The sequence below is a fragment of the Lipophrys pholis genome (assembly GCF_963383615.2).
Source record: "Lipophrys pholis genome assembly, chromosome: 18".
Taxonomy (NCBI): Eukaryota; Metazoa; Chordata; class Actinopteri; order Blenniiformes; family Blenniidae; genus Lipophrys; species Lipophrys pholis.
The window spans coordinates 24,573,722-24,593,184 of NC_137646.1; the positions used below are offsets into that span (position 1 = coordinate 24,573,722).

Here is a 19,463-nt window from a genome sequence, read left to right on the forward strand (position 1 = left end):
AAGTATACGTTTTCCAAATATGGCCGCTTGTCTAACAAACAGATTGCCGAGAAGCAGCGTCTCAACAGAAATGATCCATAAAACACAGATTTTCTAACTTTATTGTTTTTTTGTTTTTTTTGTATCCCTCTTAGATAAATCCCCGTGAAAACACCAAAAATGAAAGGAATCAATGAGCGTCTGCAGACGACTTCAGGCTTTGTTTTTTGTCTTTTCGTGGGATTTGTCAACAGAGAGAACAAGAAACAAATTTAAAAAAACAAAAAAACATGTAATCCAGCTTCACCCACTTGAACCAAGTTTTTTTTTCTTTACAGTGTAAGTACCTTCAGGAGACAATACAAGTATCCGGACATATTTTTTGAAGAAAGCGTACTGCATTTACATCTGATTGAATAAAAAAACTCCAAATTACGCAGAGGAGCTCGACTCAAGTTTTACTTGTCTTTAGGTTTAGAAAATACTTTTAAATAAAGACAAAAAAAACCAAAAACTGTTTTAAATGATGAGAAATACGGGAAAATGACTGGCACAATAATCAGAGAGATCCCTTATTAACAACAAACTATGACAAACAGTATTATCCTGTAACATGTGAATGCAATACGCTTCCTCGGATTTTCAAAATCAACACAAACGTGTCTCAAGTTTTTCCCAGCCGAGGTTCCCCGGTAACAAGATCCACACATTCAGCGGCTTCGAAATAAAAAGCGTACCGTTTCTCTTCCTCTTATCCTGTCAAAACAGCAGCAGTTTATGTATTTTCACCTGCGACAAACCACACGTCGTGTGGTTGAGCACTTAAGTAGCGCAGAGTGAACGATTTAATCTTAACGCTCACGTATTTTATTTTTGTTAGTTCTGCATTATGTAAAAGAAGAATCGAGTAAATATTTGATACCTCGTTCCTGCTCTCATCCAGTGATTCGTGTCAAATAACAATTTAAAAAAAAAAAAAAAACCTCAGCGGAATAAATAATATATAATTTTAATCAAATCTCACACGCAAGTCTCACAAACGCCCCTCCCCCCGCTTAACAGCGCCCCCTGCTGATCGCCGGAGGATAAAACAGAAATGACACAATAAGCACGAGCAGAATATAAAGGAATCACAGCGGAGATAAGTGGTGGCATTTCCCCACTTTCCTTCAGCCTCCTGCGACTCGAGAAGCTTTCACCTGGATCCAAAGTCGCGTTCCTTGATGAAAAAAAACATACGGCGGCGTAACCCGAGAACGCAGGCGAGAGGAGACGATTAAATATTCAGACAGCGTGACTCCGGACGCCTTTCAAGTCTTTGTCCTGTCAAGTGGCTTTATGCTTTTTTTTTTGTTGTTGCTGTTGTTGTTTGCCCCAGCGTTTGCTGGTAGGTTATTAAATCCATGTCTTTCATATATAAGATGGAGGCCTGGAGATCTTATTGCAATAATCTTTAAAAAGAAAGAAAGAAAGGAATCGTCTAGAAAGCTTGACGTACAACATAGAAGGTTGGAGGAGAAGGTTTCTTCTGTGTGGATGGAGGGATTGTTCAGGTCCAAGTGTCTCTTGTCTCCTCCAAGAAGAGTCTTTTCCTTTGTTGTTGTTGTGCTGTTGTATTATTGGTTGGATGTGATCTCAGAGTCCGCCCGGCCTCTTAGGAGGCTCTTTGGAAACCTGACAGCCGATCCCTTTATGTCATTATGGCTCTCCCAAGGACTTTAAGTGGCATATGTCAGGGAGCAGGAGAGAGAGGGAGCCCGAGAAACAAAGAATAAAAGCAAAGTAATGTGATACTTTTACCAGTGTGATACACACAAAGACGCACTCTGTGCCTCACAATAGGCCCGATATCACCACTTCCCTATTGAGTCGCAAGTAACAGATTTGCTTCAAAGAACCTTTTTTTTTTCAGCTAAAAGTCTCGAGCGAGAGATTCAAGTTCAAGTTCATATATTTCTAACCCCTTAATTGTTTTTTTTTATATCACAAACTCCATTTGGGATTAAAACGAGACGAAATATCAAATATTTTCGTCCCCTTTTCATTATGGTGGAGTCCGGGGCCGGGATGGGAAGAATGACGCAGTCTGTTGGACACATATGTTTGTTTGTTTTTTCAAGTCACTCTGCAGTTTCGCTCTGTGAAGCTTGAGGCCCTAACACTGCGGTCCGACCTGGAGATCCCGCCGCCGGCCTCGAGGTGGCGGTGGACCCTGTTCCTGAGGCAGGGCCTGGAGCCGCGGGTGGCGGCGGCGCTTGGTCTCGGTGGACTTGAGGGTGTCGAGGCAGGACTGTGTGTATGGGCTGCTGGAGCGGACGTGACGGCGGCTGGGGGCGGAGCTGGTAGCTGCGGCGGTACCGCAGGGACTGGGAACGCAGCAGCACCTGGGTGTACTGGACCTCCGGCATGATGAGCTTGAGGCAGAGTTCCTGCGCCTGGCCGGAGAAGCCGTGGCTCAGGTTTGTCGGGAGGTCGTAGCCCACAATGTCCACTTTCCCGCTCGGCTGCCAGGGACGGAGGTCTTTGTTTTTGATTTGCGCCGCCGACCGCAGCAGCGGCATCCTCCCGCCGAAACAGCTCCTCATTAGCCTCTCCTGGGCCCGCCGGAGCAGCCGCACCTCTCGGGCCACGCAGGCCGCGCCAAGGGCCGACAGCTGGCGCCACAGCGAGGCGTTAAAGTGGTCGTACAGGCGGGCGTCCAAAGAATTCCAGGCCCGGATTTTGGCGGGGAGGCCTGGCGTCAGGCTCCGCTTGGAACTCGGCGTCCGCATGTTGAGCTTGACGTAGAGGATGTCGTCCAGATCCCAGGAGAGGAGGTGGCGGAGGAGGACCAGCGACTCGTCAAAGTACTCGGCGATCATCACGAGGGAGAAGACCCGCTCCACCTCGGCCACGAAGGCCCGCGCGTACGCCACGTCTGTCGCTGGGCGGTCTTTGTCCCCTCCCAAGTCGAAGGTCAAAGTGTTGCGTGCGTACATGGAGTCCTTCTCGTCGGGCCGGTAGTAGCGCCACGGCTCGTCCAGGAAGGCCTCCAGGGACCCGTTGGGGACCCTCTTGAAGCTCTGGCAGTACTGGTTGTAGTAGCTGAACAGGGACTCGAACATGGAGCCCGGCTCCCGCAGGATGGTGATGTACACGGTGTCGTTGGGCATCAGGCGCTGCAGCTCGCCCTTGTTGAAGCGCATGTGGCTGCTGACCACGTTGGGCGGCAGCGTGTGCGGGTGCACGAAGTGGGCGGCGAAGGGGCGCGGGTAGCAGAACTGGTGGCTGCAGGCCTGCACGGGCAGCGCCACCGTCAGGTTGTTGCGCTCTGCGAAGCGGAACAGCAGGTTCTGCATGGTGGTGCTGGCGGTTTTATGGGTCTTGAGGAAGACTACGTTGGTGTGCTTGGGCTTCAGCCCCGCCGCCGGGTGGGAGCGCAGGGCGGGGCAGCCCAGGTGGAAGGCCTCCATGGTCCTGGAGGGGGAGAGAGAGAGAGAGAGAGAGAGAGAGAGAGAGAGAGAGAGAGAGAGAGAGAGAGAGAGAGAGAGAGAGAGAGAGAGAGAGAGAGAGAGAGAGAGAGAGAGAGAGAGAAAAATGTATTTATTTGAGGCTCCATTAGGTCCAAAAAAGAGGAGTAGCTGCTACTTCAGATAAAATAGGGACATTAGCCGAGTAATTGCACAGACATTGGGCTCCTAATGGAAAAAGGCCGAGGTGTGGAGCAGGACAGGGGGAGAACGACAGGAAGGTAAAAGGAGTGATGGTGTGGGGAAGCCAAGAAGAAATAAGGAAAAGAGTGCGAGATAATGAAGGAGTTTAAACCCACTGAGTAATGGACCGGACGGAGAGCGCAGGATAATGTACTGTCCGTCTGCCGTACAGTCGCTGGATGACAAAGCAACTTCATTGTTTACCAACTGCAAGCTGAATTATAATCGATATGAACTTACTGATAGCCTCATAAAAATAAAATCTGATGAGTTATTTTCAGTTCCTACATGTTTGGAAGTACATTTATTAAATAGACGCCACAATGCTTTTGAACTACCCAGTTTATTCAGTGATATCATATTGGTTTACTTTATGTGTAGGTCAATTTCCCATCTTATTAGAAATACACTGATAACGATACCAATAACAAATGTGATTTTCCCTGAATAAATATCCATTACAAGTTTCAGTCTTCCGGAGAAATACAATGTGATTAATCGCAATTAATTACAGAAAATTGTGCAGTTAATTATTACATTTTTTCAATTGATTGACAGCACTAATATTTTGCAACAGTGTGTTATTCCTTTTAAACTTTTAATTGGATCAAAATAAGTTTGTGCATGTAACATTACAGTGTTTCTTATACAGTATTTTATTTGGTTCTGGGCCGCAAAAAGAGAATCAAAAGTTTTATTTTGAAAAAATAAAAAAAACACTTCCGTCAGCGCTTCATTCCTGAGTTTAACTATTTTTTCCTCCACACGTCGTTAAGGCCTTATCGCACACCGTCTGTGCAGCAAAAAAAAAATTAAAGATCATGGAAGGTCACATTTTCAAAAGTTGTCGACACAAGGAGGGTCAGTGAAGTACGACAGAAAAAATATGAATAATACAACAGAATACTGCACTGTCAAAAAAAAAAAAGAGTCTACACTCCCTCTGCTTTTATAATTGGTCCCTAGAACCCCGTGGTGGAACATCGGCGTTCAAAGTCTCCACATCTGAGTACAATAATAAGCCGGAGCCGCTTTAATTTGAAGGAGGACGACAGGAGCTGCCATCGTCGGGATTCTTCATTGTAATTAGCGCCATATGGGCCTGATGGGGGAAAGTAGCAGGGACACCGTGTTTTCCTGGCGTATCGTGGGCGTGTGATTCAGTCACTCACCAGCTCAGGTGACCCCCATGGTGCAGCAGGAGACTGACGGTGCTGATGGCGATGAAGACCAGGAATATCTTCTTCTGCGACATGTCTCTCTGCTTCACTGGGACTGCAAGCAGGAGGAGGAAGAGGAGGAAACAATGAGGCCGGATCAAGAGGAGGCCGAGCAGCGAGGGCGAACAGGTGGAGGTGAGAGAGAGAGTATAAGAGAGAGAGAGAGAGAGAGTTTTGTTACGACTGCTGTCGTATCTGTGTGTGTGTCTGTGGGTGTGTGTATGTGTATCAGTGTGCTTCTGTGTCATCTGGGATTGTCTTTGTCAATCAACTATGGAATTAGGGCTGTGGCGTCCCGACGACCTGATTGGTTGAAGTACCCCGGTTCATAAGGAGGAGCTTTGATCAGAGGGGCGGAGCCAGCTTTCATTCTGCCAAATATTTTTCTTTTGTTCATTATTGTGTAGGAAGGAAAGACTTTGTGTCTGTTAGGCAATTTATTCCTAATTTATTTGAACACTAGAGCGCCATGTAAATAAATTCACTTTTACACTTAGAACTAGTTTGTTGTGGCTGCTTGGACCAATGGAGTGACGGCAAGTTTATGTCACGTTCCAGTAGCTCCTCGGCTGGATTCATGTCAAACTTTAGACGAGTGTGAGAAATCCCGGGTCGTGGGAGGACGTAGTAAAAACTCAGAATATACTGATGCCCAGATTAATTCTTTGGCAGAGGCCCTACACAATCGAGCATCACTCTTTTAAACGGCTCCCCAAGGATAGGAAGTGCGTGCAAAGGTGCCGGGGGAACAGGTTGATGAGGTTTTCCAGCGAGCTGACAATATATGACAAGATCGGCAGTGATTGGCCACGTCTATTCATCCATCCATCCATCCATTTTCTCCCTCTTATCAGTTTCTGGGTCGCGGGGGTGTCAGTCTGAGCACCATCACCCAGATCACATAGCACCCATTAAGAACCTTCCTGCAGGTGGCGAGCCCACGGGAAAGTGGCGCTCGGCGTGGGACATGAACCCTCTACCTTGAGATTACAAGTCTCATGCTCTACCAGCTGAGCCGGCCGGGGGCTCACGTCTATTCACACCTGGCCAAAAGAAATTGCGCAACACAAGGCTGCAGATCAAAGAGGACAAGGTATGCAGGCAGGAGTCGGAGGTAGTGTACCGCCTACTGGTGCTTTGTCTTTATACACCATTGTTTAGCAGGCCATCTTGGTGTGTTGCGCAATTTCTTTTGGCTGGGTTTGAATAGACGTGGCCAATAAATGACGATCTTGTCACATACTGTATGTCAACTCTATAGAAAACCTAATCAACCTGTTCCACCGGCACTTTTGATCGGCCTAAAGTCAGGAAGGTTAATAAGGTTCATAAGGAGGAAGTTGGCAGAGCTTTGATCAGAGGGGCGGAGCCAGCTTTCATTCTGCCAAATATTTTTCTTCTGTTTATTATTGTGCAGGAAGGAAAGACTTTGTTTCTGTTAGGCAATTTATTCCTAATTTATTTGAACACTAGAGCACCATGTAATTAAATTCACTTTTACACTTAGAACTAGTTTGTTGTGGCTGCTTGGACCAATGGAGTGACGGCAAGTTTATGTCGCGTTCCAGTAGCTCCTCGGCTGGATTCATGTCAAACTTTAGACGAGTGTGAGAAATCCCGGGTCGTGGGAGGACGTAGTAAAAACTCAGAATATACTGATGCCCAGATTAATTCTTTGGCAGAGGCCCTACACAATCGAGCATCACTCTTTTAAACGGCTCCCCAAGGATAGGAAGTGCGTGCAAAGGTGCCGGGGGAACAGGTTGATGAGGTTTTCCAGCGAGCTGACAATATACGACAAGATCGGCAGTGATTGGCCACGTCTATTCATCCATCCATCCATCCATCCATCCATTTTCTCCCTCTTATCAGTTTCTGGGTCGCGGGGGTGTCAGTCTGAGCACCATCACCCAGATCACATAGCACCCATTAAGAACCTTCCTGCAGGTGGCGAGCCCACGGGAAGGTGGCGCTCGGCGTGGGACATGAACCCTCTACCTTGAGATTACAAGTCTCATGCTCTACCAGCTGAGCCGGCCGGGGGCTCACGTCTATTCACACCTGGCCAAAAGAAATTGTGCAACACAAGGCTGCAGATCAAAGAGGCCAAGGTATGCAGGCAGGAGTCGGAGGTAGTGTACCGCCTACTGGCGCTTTGTCTTTATACACCATTGTTTAGCAGGCCATCTTGGTGTGTTGCGCAATTTCTTTTGGCTGGGTTTGAATAGACGTGGCCAAAATGACGATCTTGTCACATACTGTATGTCAACTCTATAGAAAACCTAATCAACCTGTTCCACCGGCAGGAAGATTTATAAGGTTCATAAGGAGGAAGTTGGCAGAGCTTTGATCAGAGGGGCGGAGCCATCTTTCATTCTGCCAAATATTTTTCTTCTGTTTATTATTGGTAGGAAGGAAAGACTCTTTGTTTATTCGGCAACTTTGACCCCCTTGTTAATGATTCCTAATTTGTTTGAACACGAGACCACCGTGTGAATAAATTCACTTTTGCGTTGCACTTCAAAAGAATAATTCCGGCGATGGAACCCGGGACAGCGTCCTTCTCTCCCTCGACAGCTTTAACAATGACGGACGTCTCTCTCTCCTCGATCACACCGCCCCGTACACCGTCGCTCCGCGCCGCCGTATTTCACGCCATCCGGCGGAGGGAGGCGTCAACGAGGGCATCAATTTCAAACGACTGAGCGTGGCAGCGCGACTCCGCTCCAATAAAAATGATCATTAAGGCTTCGCCGTACAGGCAGGCAGTCCAAACGGGAGGAAAATAAGTGTTAAATCTGTCTGGCAGTTCGGAATTTACGTTTCCGATGAAGTGACTCGTCATTTAGCTCGTAGAGACTCATGAAATGTCGGCGAGGAGGAGCAACGTGCAGCTGATTCTCCAAATTACATGTAAATAAACGTTCGTATTTTTCATTTTTGCAAACAAGACTTTTCGCGCCGACTCAAACATTTTTCACTGAACATCGCTAAACCGCCAACGCGGACGTGAACACACCTTTCAAAGAAAATTCATATGAATCGATTGACGCGACGTCTCAGTCCAACGTCAGCGTCTGAAATCAGTCAAAATCGCCGACTGATCAAACCGAGGCCCAGTTTACACGACAAGGTTTCGAGTAAAAAAAAAAAAAAAAGCCTCATTTTTGCCTTTTTTCGTTTCAGAAAAGTTCCACGTTGACAAGGCAACGTTTTAAATGCGATGTCCGATCACACGGAACTGGTAGTAGTTAGCCTGACAGAGGACGAGAGGTGTTTTCCTCCCGTTTCCACGGAAACAGAGTTAGAGTTTTCAAAAAGTAAAGTCCCACCCCCACCCCCTTTTTTTTTTTTTTACATGGAAACGTGGTCGGCGCGTTTTCAAAAAGTTGCATTTCCCCCTTGTTTCCACAGATTCGGAGCATTTTCAAAAAGTTTTGCTCCTTGGATAAATGATATGACAGGTATGACGTGCTCCCAGTCAAAATCTTAATAAAGCTTAATAAACTAATGGTGTCAAAATGAAGGCAGGAAAACATGCCAGAGGAAATAGATCACTTTAACATTGGAATTTCAAACATTTCAAAAATGGAAAAGCGGCTCGCAGGAATCATTAATGAATGCACAATAAAAAAAACCCATAAGAACAATTTCCATGCCACAAAACACAGAGTCACACTTTAGTCTGGAAATCCAAAGCTCATAAATAAGAATGAGCTCATTTCATGTGCAAATTGAGAAAACTGTGGCGGAGAAAAGTGAGTCATCGCCTTCAAGTAGAATCGAGATCCGTTTCCCACGTCGTAATTAAGCCTTCGGTGCAAAAAAAAAATATATATATATATATAAGAAAAGAAAAAGGAGCTGATTTTATGTCAAGTTGTTAAAGGCAAGCTTTGTGAGATTAGAGTGAAAACTGACACTTTAATTTAGTTTAAAAACCTTTAAACGGCTGTGGGCTGAGCTCGGTGGGAATGCACACACACACGCACACACACACACACACACACACACACACACACACACACACACACACACACACACACACACACACACACACACACACACACACACACACACACACACACACTAATTGGTGTACTAATTGCAGTGGACACACAGTTTGATTGGCTGGTTGATGTGTGACTGTTGGTGTCGATACGGTTTGTCCTCTCTCCTCCCAGCAGGGCGGCGACAGTGTCTCTCGCTAATTGATCTCAACATTCAACTCGCTTACGTTCACAAACTCTCATCTTTTATAGCATAAATCGTGTTTAGTTTCCGTCTTTACTTCAATCACGTTCTCCTTTTAGTTTTATTACGTCTTACTATTGATGTAATACACTGAAATGACAACATGCGCTGTCTATTAGGCAGCGTTTACGCAACATTTTCGTTTTGTAAGATATTGTTTGTAAAAAAGTTGTCACCCGGAAATTACATTTTTCCTTATTAAAACATGTCTTTTGGTGTTGGAACTCAGTTGAAAGCTGAGGTTTGAAAATGGCAGTTTCCTTTTTTTGTTTGTTTGGGCACTTTGTTCAAACCAGAATCGCCCACAAGGGGGCGCCACCCCCCAAAACAGGAGGTTTTGATTGTCGTCAACGCAGGAGGACGATATCTTAAACCCACCGCCGTTAAATTGATCTACAACAACAACAACGTTCCTGCGACTCTCCCAACTGAATTTACAAGTAAACAGACAGGACCGAACTGCCAGTCGGGCTAGCGCTAGCTGCTAGCATTAGCCGCTAACAGGACTAGTATAAACGTTGAGCCTCATGCAATTTAAAAATGAGCCTGCGGCGTGGATGTTTGTAGACGCCGGCACTATTGTTTTTTTTTAATTTTTTCGTGTGAGCAAAGGAAACTATGGAAACAGAGGAAAATGAAACTTTTTGAAAACACTCCCTCTTGCTGGAAACGGAGGAAAACGCAACTTATTTTTTTAAAGCTGCGACTGATCATCCTCACCACGGCTGTAGTGACTAGTTCTTCTGCACATGCTCAGTAGAGACAATAAGAACAAAGTTTCCTTCATGGTGTCATGACTCTCAGTCTATACTCTCCTGGGACTTGTTACTTTTATTTTGAAAGTCACCGTAATAACAATCCAACTTGGTCGTCTGTCCACTAGAATGTCCGCGTACGAACATTGTTGATGTTAAGATTAATTCGGATTGTTCTCTGCTCTACGTGTGTGTGCTTTTATTACAAAAACAAACGAGACATTTATTTTAATCTGCTGCCTTCCACCCCCCCTTTGCTTTGCTCCCAAATATTTCCGTCTATTGATTCACACGAGGGGAAACCAGTGACAGCGAGGGCTAAAACATGAATCTTGAGATATAGAATTAAACCGAAAGTAAGTCTGCAGGTTGAAGTGGTTATCAAGCAAAACGCATCAGTTTCAGTCTTTTTACAACCGAAAAAACAAGATAAACACATTTTTCAACACAAAGTTTGTTTACGCTGCAGAAAGTTGTGGGAAAAAAATCTACACAGAAACTAAAACCGAGTTTCTTTCAGCTCTTTAATGAACAAAATACATTTATATTTAAGCCTTGTTTCCCGTCTCCCGCTCTCCTTCTCACATTGTTACCGTTTTGTCTGCACGCTGGGTTGAAGGTGTTCATGTTCTTGTTTTCCTACCTTCAGAAGAAATCATTTGCCGCCGTAATATCTCATAACAGCATGAAAAACAACCTCCAGCGACTTGAAAATTGCCTGAGCTTGGATAATCCATCACATTAAACATGACACCTTAATGTGGTTCTGCCACAGTTACTGTTTTTATATTTATTTCTCCTCCTCGCCGTGCCCGAGTCGAGTGCTTTCAATTCCGTGCCCCTTATCGCATCACGCTCCCCTTACTGTCAATCACTTCACACCCACAGGAGACGGATCTGCCAGGACGCCGAGTCTGAGGGAGGAAAAAAAAAAAAAAAAAAAAAAGTAGAAATCTCTTCAGCATCTTAATTGTCAGGTTCCTTTTGTTTTTTGACGGGAGACGAGGCGCGGGCAAACAACTTCAGGTGTTCTCGTCAGGAAATGAACATTCGAGAATCTAAATGAAAACGTCTTGAAAGATTCGACTCTTCATGAAGGAAAGCTTGGAAACCCGAGAATCTGGAAGGGAAATAACTCGGTTGTATGTATTTGTTGTTTGCAGACTGTTTAAGTAACAGTGGAAAAAACTGACTGCGGGTAATGTGACGTGGCGTTTACTACAATTTGCGTTTACACTACAGCAGCGGACACAACAATGTAGTTAGTATGCCGGGCCATGGGAGGGCGCTGTCGCTTGTTTTTATAATGAACCCACACAGACGCCACAGACACGCTATACAAATGGATAAAACCCGACATCCGTATGGACGGATGATGAATCGGATGATATCAGGGGAGAGTACCAACTACTAAACTACCGATTTGGACGATAAAAGTAGAATCCGAGTCAAACCGCTACGGGGGCCGCCATGTTTGTTTACAGGCGCATGAGCAGAAGGAACTATTTTCAAGTGAAAACGTAACTTTTTGAAAATGCTCCGACTGCGTCGCTGTGGCAACTTCTTGAAAATGTTCTGTCTCCATGGAAACGGGGGAAAATGCTACTTTTTGAAGGGATAATATTATTATTATTATTATTATTATTATTATTATTATTACTATTATTATTAGTACCATCATGTTGAGATGTTAATAATTTAATTTCATTTAATTTGATATATAAACAATATTACTGGCATTTAAGAAGTTGCAAGTTTGTAAATCTACCACAGCATATTGAGATATACTATGATTTTATTTTCAATATTATGTCTTATAGAGTGTTAAAAACATTTCCTCTAAGTGGAACAGGGTGAACTTTCCGTCACCATCCTAACACGCCACCTTTTTCCAGGCGGGTCAATTCCATTCAGTTACACTGGGTCCGGGGGGGGGGGGGGGGGGGGGGGGGTTGGATCTCTTGCTCATTTGCATATGAAAATGTCACCATAATACCTGCTCTGAGACGCAGACTTGTTTCAGTGACGAGATCAGAGCTGCCGATGCTCGCCGTTGTCACAATGGCGGCGCAGGAGCGCAGTGAGGGGAGCCCCGGGTGTGTGTGTGTGTGTGTGTGGGGTGGATGGAGGTGGATCATGTGTCACACGGAGTTAATATGGAAAGGGATTTCGCCTCCTCGCCTCCTCCTGGACCGACTCTGCCTTCTTTAATTACCAAGGTCTGATTGGGTTTCTCCACCGATGATAGCCTGGCGAGAGGAAACCCGATCCCTCCGTCAGCAGACAACGATTGAGAGAGGGGGGAATTTAACCGGGGCATTGATTTGATGATTAAGTGAGTGACGGTCCGCGAGGAGGCGTGTCCCTCTTTTGCGGATTTAAGTACAAAACGGGCTGAATAGGAGGATGTCATACATAATCCCTGACCAGACGGTGGATTATCAGTTCCAGGTGGATTTCACTCACACGTGGTTATTAGGGAATGTCTAAGATCTGGAGGTAAAAGTTTAGAACGCAGAGGGGAGGCATTAGCATGACATTAGCATATTGCCCCTGCTGCAGCATATATGAGTCGGACCAGCAACAGAGACACGCTGGACCGAATGTCCATTTGAATTTACTTAAAGTGGTGCCGTGGACAATATTCCTGCCTCACATTGCATGTTTTCAATCCGCCGCCCAGAAACATGCATGTTGATGTATTAGACAGTTGGATTGTTATTTCGGTGACTGTCAAAATAAAAGCCCATGAGAATATGGACTGGGAGACGTGACACTCTGGAGGCGAACATCGTTGTTATTGTTCAACGACCACGATAGATTTCCGCTATCTACAAGGACACGACTACGATTTTAAGTGAAAACACAAAAACTTTGGTTGCGTTTCGGGTGTCGGTTTACACGACGGCGACGCTCGGAGTCACTGAAAACACAACCTTTTGAGAAGGTGGAACTTTTTGAAAGCGTTCTGACTTCGTCAAAAAACGAGTTCCGTGTAGCAGAAACGCTGCAAATGCAAATGCTACATTGTTTTCAACGTTTCCTCCTGGTGCCATGTAAACAAACAACGTTTTCAGAATGTTGCCGTGGCAACAGGGCCTTATTTTATTTTTTTTTATAATAATTACTTCTTAACAAAAGAAAGAAAAAAAAACACCCCTGGGTAGCGATTCTCCTCAATCCCAGATTTTTCTCTGCTGCTGCGTCGCCCAATGAAAGATTATGGAATAACCTGGTCTGATAATTTTTAAAAAATCCACAACACTTAAAACCTTTAAAAGGCAGATTAACTTCACTATTTTTGAGAAAAATATCAACCTCAATAAATTTAAATCCACTGTGTTTTTTTTCCAAGTCAAGTCTCAAATTATACGGCCGTTATACTGTAATCAGTTTTGAGAATTAATTGCTTCAACTAGTTGTTTGAGTTACAACTAATGAGAAATATATTGTATAGTAATGGAATGTACTCTTGTGTGTGATGAGTATCTGTTGGTTTTATCCCTCTATGTTTATATCTTAACAGTTTTTATTTGTACTTTTATTGATTTCATAATGCACAGATGGGTTGGCAGGATTATCTTCCTGTTTGTGTAACACACTGAATTAAAGCAGTGGATGTTTATACAATTTGCGTCCCGGGTGTGTGCCGGGATTATTCTCGCGTCTCTCCTAAACTCTTCCCCTGCAGGTGAAACAAACTTTACTTCCTCTTGTGTTTCTTTAACTCTCCTCTATCTTCGTTTTTTCCTGCGGTTCGCCTCCACTGTTTCCCAGAGGTGGTTTTTTTATATTTTTATTTTTTTAACATCCCCGCCGCTGCAGCTGTGTAAAGCTGCGCCACCTCCGAAATGTCACCTGTTCATAAATCGATGAAAACAAATAGAAAGAGTTCTTTCTTTCTCCTCTGTGTTTTTTTCCCAGGGTAAACGCCGGGCTCTGCCGATATCCAGCAAATAAGAGGATTGCGATTCAGAGATACACAGCAAGTGACAGGAAGTAACACACACGGTGACAGAGATGGGGGGGGGGAGGGGAATTAACAATAATCCAATTTCTAGAGAAAAGCTTCATTTTGGGAGTTGAAAGCGATGATGTCATAGTCCCGCCTCTCAACCTATAACCCCATGACGTCTTTTAAAAACGACAATGGCGGTCGACCTGCTCCAGGTCGAGCTGCAGAAGCTGCTGACACCTGTCGCTTTAAGAAGATGACATGTTGGATTTGTGTTTTTTGACAGTTTTTTCACGCTCCGTGTCTTCTTCTCTGTTTTTGGTGTATAGTTGACAGTCACTGGAATAACAGTCCGACTTGGTCGTCTGTCCATACGAATGTCGGCGTTCTCCCAGTGTTAATGCTTAGAGCGTATTGTTCTCCACATACGTGTGTGTAGTTTCACTACAGAAACCGAACAACAGCGCCCACGAGTGGCCTGGAATGCCCACTACATCGTTTTCAGCGTTTCAGTGTAAACGGACATTGTTTTCAAGACGTTGCCGTCTAAACTGGAACGATAAAGAAAGAAAAAGATGCGTTTTCACTTGTGGTGGTGTAAACGGGACCTCACAGGAGCACCACAAGATGTGTGTGTGTGTACAGTTTATCTTTGATGAGGTGTGTGTGTTAGACATGGGGGGGGGGGGGTCTCTAAAAGTAAAACTGTGTGTAAAATTACACAAAGTGGTCAGAGGTCATGAGTGACATCAGTTCAGACGACGGATCATAGAGTGAAGCAGCTGTGGCCCCGGAGCATGAAGATACTTTCATACGCTCATTAGGCTGCACTCAACTATGTCTATGTGTGTGTGTGTGTGTGTGTGTGTGTGTGTGTGTGTCTGGGGGTTGAGGGAATGTCATCAACATCTGTGTGGCTGAAGTGAAAATGCATCGCGTTTGCATTTTTTTGCATGTTGGGTTTTACGCGGCAAGGTTTTGAAGACGATGTCTGTTTCCATGGAAACGGTAGAAACACTGAAAACGCTGTAGTTTTCCTACGTTGGGCTACGAGTTGGTGCTGCTGGACGATCATGACACTCCGGAGGAAAACTGTTCTGATTGATTATCTACTGAGCATGTGCAGAAGAACTGTTTACCACTGCCGTAGTGCCCATGGGCAGGAGCAGCGATTTCCACTTTGGGAGCCGTTTCCAAAAGTCATTAAGTAAAGCAAAATTAAACACTGTTTCCATGGAGACAAATCAGACAGAGTGTTTTCGAAAAGTTGCGTTTTCCCCCGTTTCCATAAAGACGAATCAGGGCATTTTCGAAAAGTAGTCTTTTCCCCCCATTTTCACGGAGACAGATTGGAGTGTTTTTGAAAAGTTGCGTCATGCTCTCTTTTTGACGAGACGGCGCATTTTTCGAAAAAGTGTCTCTTTCACCCCGTTTCCACGGAGATGGACTGGAGCGTTTTCAAAAAAAGCTGCACTTTCCAATTCCCATTGAGACAAATTAGAGTATTTTAAAAAGTTGCATTTCCCCCTGTTTCCACGGAGACCGAGCCCACCAGCAACTTCATCACCAGAGGCGTTTGGACCAGCAGTTCCCCCGACGTTGCTCGGGAGCTGCTGGAGCTGGTCTTTGCGTATCGTTTCCCGTATGAATTAAGTACTTGCATTAGTATTAGGGTCGCACTTTAAAAAGGCTGGCATGTTGCGTCTCTCTTGGACGATGGAGTCCATCGCGTCGGGTCGCAGCTGAAAAGTGTAAAAACTGACGGAGAAGCTACACTGAGTGAAAACGACGAGTCCTGATTTTAAAATTCATTCGGTGGCGTTTTGATCCCAGAGGCAGAAGATGTTCTTTCTCCTGGAAAGTGCATGGAAAAGCTTGACAGCCGCTGACCCCGACCCTGACCTGTCCCCCCCCCCCCCCGACATCCCCTCCACCCCAATGCGTCCTGGATATTTTCCGCCCCGTCGGGGATCGATGTCTCTCGCCGTTGATCCTTTCTTATTTATGTCACAAGGTGCAGTGACTCCAGTTTGACTTTGATTTCACACCGTGACCTTGCAAGTAGGGGGAGGGAGAAAAAAAAAAATGGCGGTGGGAGGGGGGGGGGGGATACGAGTGCAAACTGAGGGACTAGAGATTCTTAATGATTTGAGGGATTTACTCAACGAGCAATCCTCAGACCTTAGTGAGGAATAAGAGACCGAACTGCAGGACGAGAGCGATCTAAGAAATCTATTCATTTTCCACGGAGGTTGTTTGCGTACGTCCGAGGCCTTATCTCCGGAATCCTCCAAATCAATCGAAGATATGAGGCTTGAAATTATTTTTCCACGCTCGAAGCCTCCTCCTCTCCCTCGGCCCGCCGCGGCCCCTCGCCAAGCCGAGGGGGCCTCGGTATTTTTAAACCCATTTCTTACCGGGGTTACACGAGTACACTGAAGTAATATCGGCGAGTCCTTGTGTTTCCCTGCCGACAAACACCGAGCACTGCAGCGGCGAGCTTCTCACCTCTTTACAAAGAAAATGAAAATGCAGTTTGAATTAACTATTTGTAATTTTGATTTATGAGTTAAACAATGCGGCTATAACCTTTAAATAAAAAAAAAAAAAGCATTTTAATTTTCAAATGTGACATTTCAAAATGACTTCTGGTGACGAGTCTTTGGAAAATTAAATCTTAATCGTCGTTTCCTCTTTTCATTTTCATTAAGTCACAGAATAAGTAGTCATGTCAAAGAAAATTAATATACAGTTTGGATGATTGATTATTAATTTTTATTTATGAGTCAAAAAAAATGCATTTTAATCTGAAAATGAAAAAGGTTTTCTCTTAATATATTTCAAATGGATTTTTTTTTGAGCCAGATTCGCTTCCATGATTATGAGAGACCTTTAAATTGATCTTTTGGGAACGTGTTATTAGCACAAATCTGAATAGATTAATCAAACGGTCACAATGTAGGAATCGTACTTTCAATCAAGCGTCGTTTTATTTGGAGGAAATACAATAAATAATGCAGATCAAGACTTTTGTGGTTTTTTTTCCCTGCGGTGATGTTCTTTTTTCTTTTTTTATATATATATATATATATATATATTTGGCTCGGACAGACTGAGGTCACGGACCTTTCCGTGCAAAGCCGAGATTGGCTGATTGTTTCGACTCGACGAGCACTAAAGAGACGAGGGCGGCGACTCGGACGGCGAGCGCCCGGCTAAATCTTGATTAAAATCTGATGATGTCGGGGGTCTGTTTTTCCTGACCCCCTGCCAAGAGCGGGGGAAACGTCAATCAAACCCTCAAGCCCGCGATCCTGATTAGGACGCGGTCCTTTTTCGTTTTGAGCCACAAGGTTTAACCCTTTAAGTGACCATGTCCGGGAAGGGAAAATTCAAGGTCCCATTTTATGCCAAATTAATTTTCTCATGCTTTTCTAATGGTAATATATATAAGCTGTGTACAAGGCTCGAGAAGTGACGAAAGTCTGCCATCTCACTCGCTTGCTCCACTTTTTAGCGAACATGTGCTCATACGGGCGATTCAGAGATTTTCCCTTCATGACATCATGAGGGGGGTGGGGGGTGGGGGGACCCACTCCCTCTGGTAGTGGATACTCACTTTGACCCTCCCTCTGGTAGATGAGCTCTGCCCTCTCAAATTACAAATTACAATTGCAAACGATCCGAAACAGCTCATTAGTATTTAAAGGTACAGACACAGAAACAGCCTGTTCTCAGTCGCGCTCACTAGAGGGACTTTTAGACTGAAATTCAGGACCAAAGCTGGATTTGCGGAAATACAATTTGAAGACAATATTATTGGACCTTCTGAGAAAAACTGTATAATAATGGACCTGTAATGCAAATACAAGAATATAGCAAGGGAAATGAAATATATATCAGTTTATTCTAGTTATAATATATGATTGAGCGAAACATTCTTATTCCCTTTAGTGTACCTCATTGATGCCTTCATCTTTTGAAATATGACAAAAAAAACTACTTGAACCTCAGCACTGTACACAGAAAACTACAGAAGTAGAACATATATATTTAAAACATATGCCCAATAGGTCTAGGAAATCATATTATGTATACTTTTCTGTAGATAATGCATTACATTATGGTGTAATGGTACTCAATAATATATAGGTAATCTTTAAGGTGGGAATAAAACCCATTAAGATACATTTTTAACTATAAATGGTAAATTTTGTCAGTTTTAGGCCACTTTGTAAAGTTTATCCGTATACTGACTTTGAGGTAGTGAAGTATAGGAAGAAACTTCAGCAAAATCCTTTCAACTTCCACAAATATACTCTAAAAAGTGTAAGTGCATTCCCTAAATATCCACAGACTCGATGTGTAGCTACAATTTGATATTTCTTAATATCACTAAACATTGTCTGTGTACTCTGTGTACTTTGGACAAAGTTGCATTAATGTGATTTGGTGTTGGCGCCACAAATCTCTGAGAGTACTTTGTTAAAACAAATAAATACATAAATAAAAGCCTCTGACGTATCCCTGAACCCTCCATCCTGCTTCACATCCATTTATTTGTACAACGTGTGCGTCCCGGACGCTGGCTGTGCCTCATTCCTGAGGTTTCCTCACTGCCTAATCCAATCTCTGACGACAGGGAAGTTGTTAGTTTGTGTGAATTATGCACGGCGTTCCGGTCGTCTCTGGAGTATTCATCTTGTTTGTGTCGCCTTTCACTCGTAAAACAGAACATTTGAAGGCTCCTGCCTTGTTTCCCTTTGTCTCCTTTTGTCTCCTCCAAGCAGAGGAAGATAAACTTCGTGTTGAGGAGGTACTTTAGTTTTCACTCGTCTTAATCTGAGGCTCCAATTAGACGATAGTAATCTTGGCGCCTCGACTCTTAAAGAGGCAGGCACACAGAATTCCATTGAAAGTATATTTTTTTATGCTGAAAAACTAAAATTGTCCCTTTAATTAAAAAAAACAACAACATAGTTGTATTGTGTGTATTTTTTAAGTCTTCAAGGGAAAAAGCATCATTTCAGAAACGTTTTGTGTTTACACGGCAACGTTCTGAAGACGATGTCCGTTTACACAGAAACGGTAGAAACGCTGAAAACTATGTAGTGAGCATGTCAGGCCACAAGTTGGTGCTGTTGTTTGTTTTTGTGATTGAGAACAAAATGCTATAAACATTAACAATGTTCATGCACAGACATTGCAGTGGATCGTTATTAGGCATACTGTCAAAATAAAAGTATTTTATTTACAACTATTTTCTTATTGTCCATCTACTGAGATATTTACCACGAGCGTTTACCCCCGGTTACATGGCGACGGAACCTCCACCGTGGGAGCCGCTTTTCAAAAAGTTGCCTTTTCATGAAGACGCGTCAGATGATTTTCAAAATGTTGCGCTTCGCCCCGTTTCAACAGAGACAGAGTCGGCGTGTTTTTTTTCGATAAATCTGCGTTTTCCCCCGTTTCCATGGAGACGGAGTCGGAGCGTTTTCGAGAAGTTGCGTTTCCAGTGGCTCCGAACACCATTATTGTGTGAACAGACTCCCGACACGCCATGGAAGTTATGTTTACACTTGGAATCATCAAACGGGTGCATCTTTCT

The 19,463-nt window shown here is 44.1% G+C and overlaps 1 protein-coding gene across 3 annotated transcripts in view; it reads right to left on the reverse strand.

Moving 5' to 3' along the window:
* Positions 1 to 827: 827 nt before the first annotated feature.
* gal3st3 (galactose-3-O-sulfotransferase 3) overlaps positions 828 to 19,463 on the reverse strand; it is a 38,250-nt gene continuing 19,614 nt past the window's right edge. Inside the window, exons 1-2 of one of the 3 annotated variants that reach the window (XM_080486783.1) lie at positions 4,844 to 5,123; positions 828 to 3,435 (exon numbers count right to left, since the gene is read on the reverse strand). In XM_080486783.1, coding sequence (XP_080342909.1) covers positions 2,100 to 3,435; positions 4,844 to 4,926 — 1,419 coding nt within the window. In that variant the 5' untranslated portion in view covers positions 4,927 to 5,123 and the 3' untranslated portion in view covers positions 828 to 2,099. Of the gene's footprint in view, positions 3,436 to 4,843; positions 5,124 to 19,463 lie in introns of those variants that run through there. The other 2 variants (XM_080486784.1, XM_080486785.1) reach the window with 2 other exon arrangements.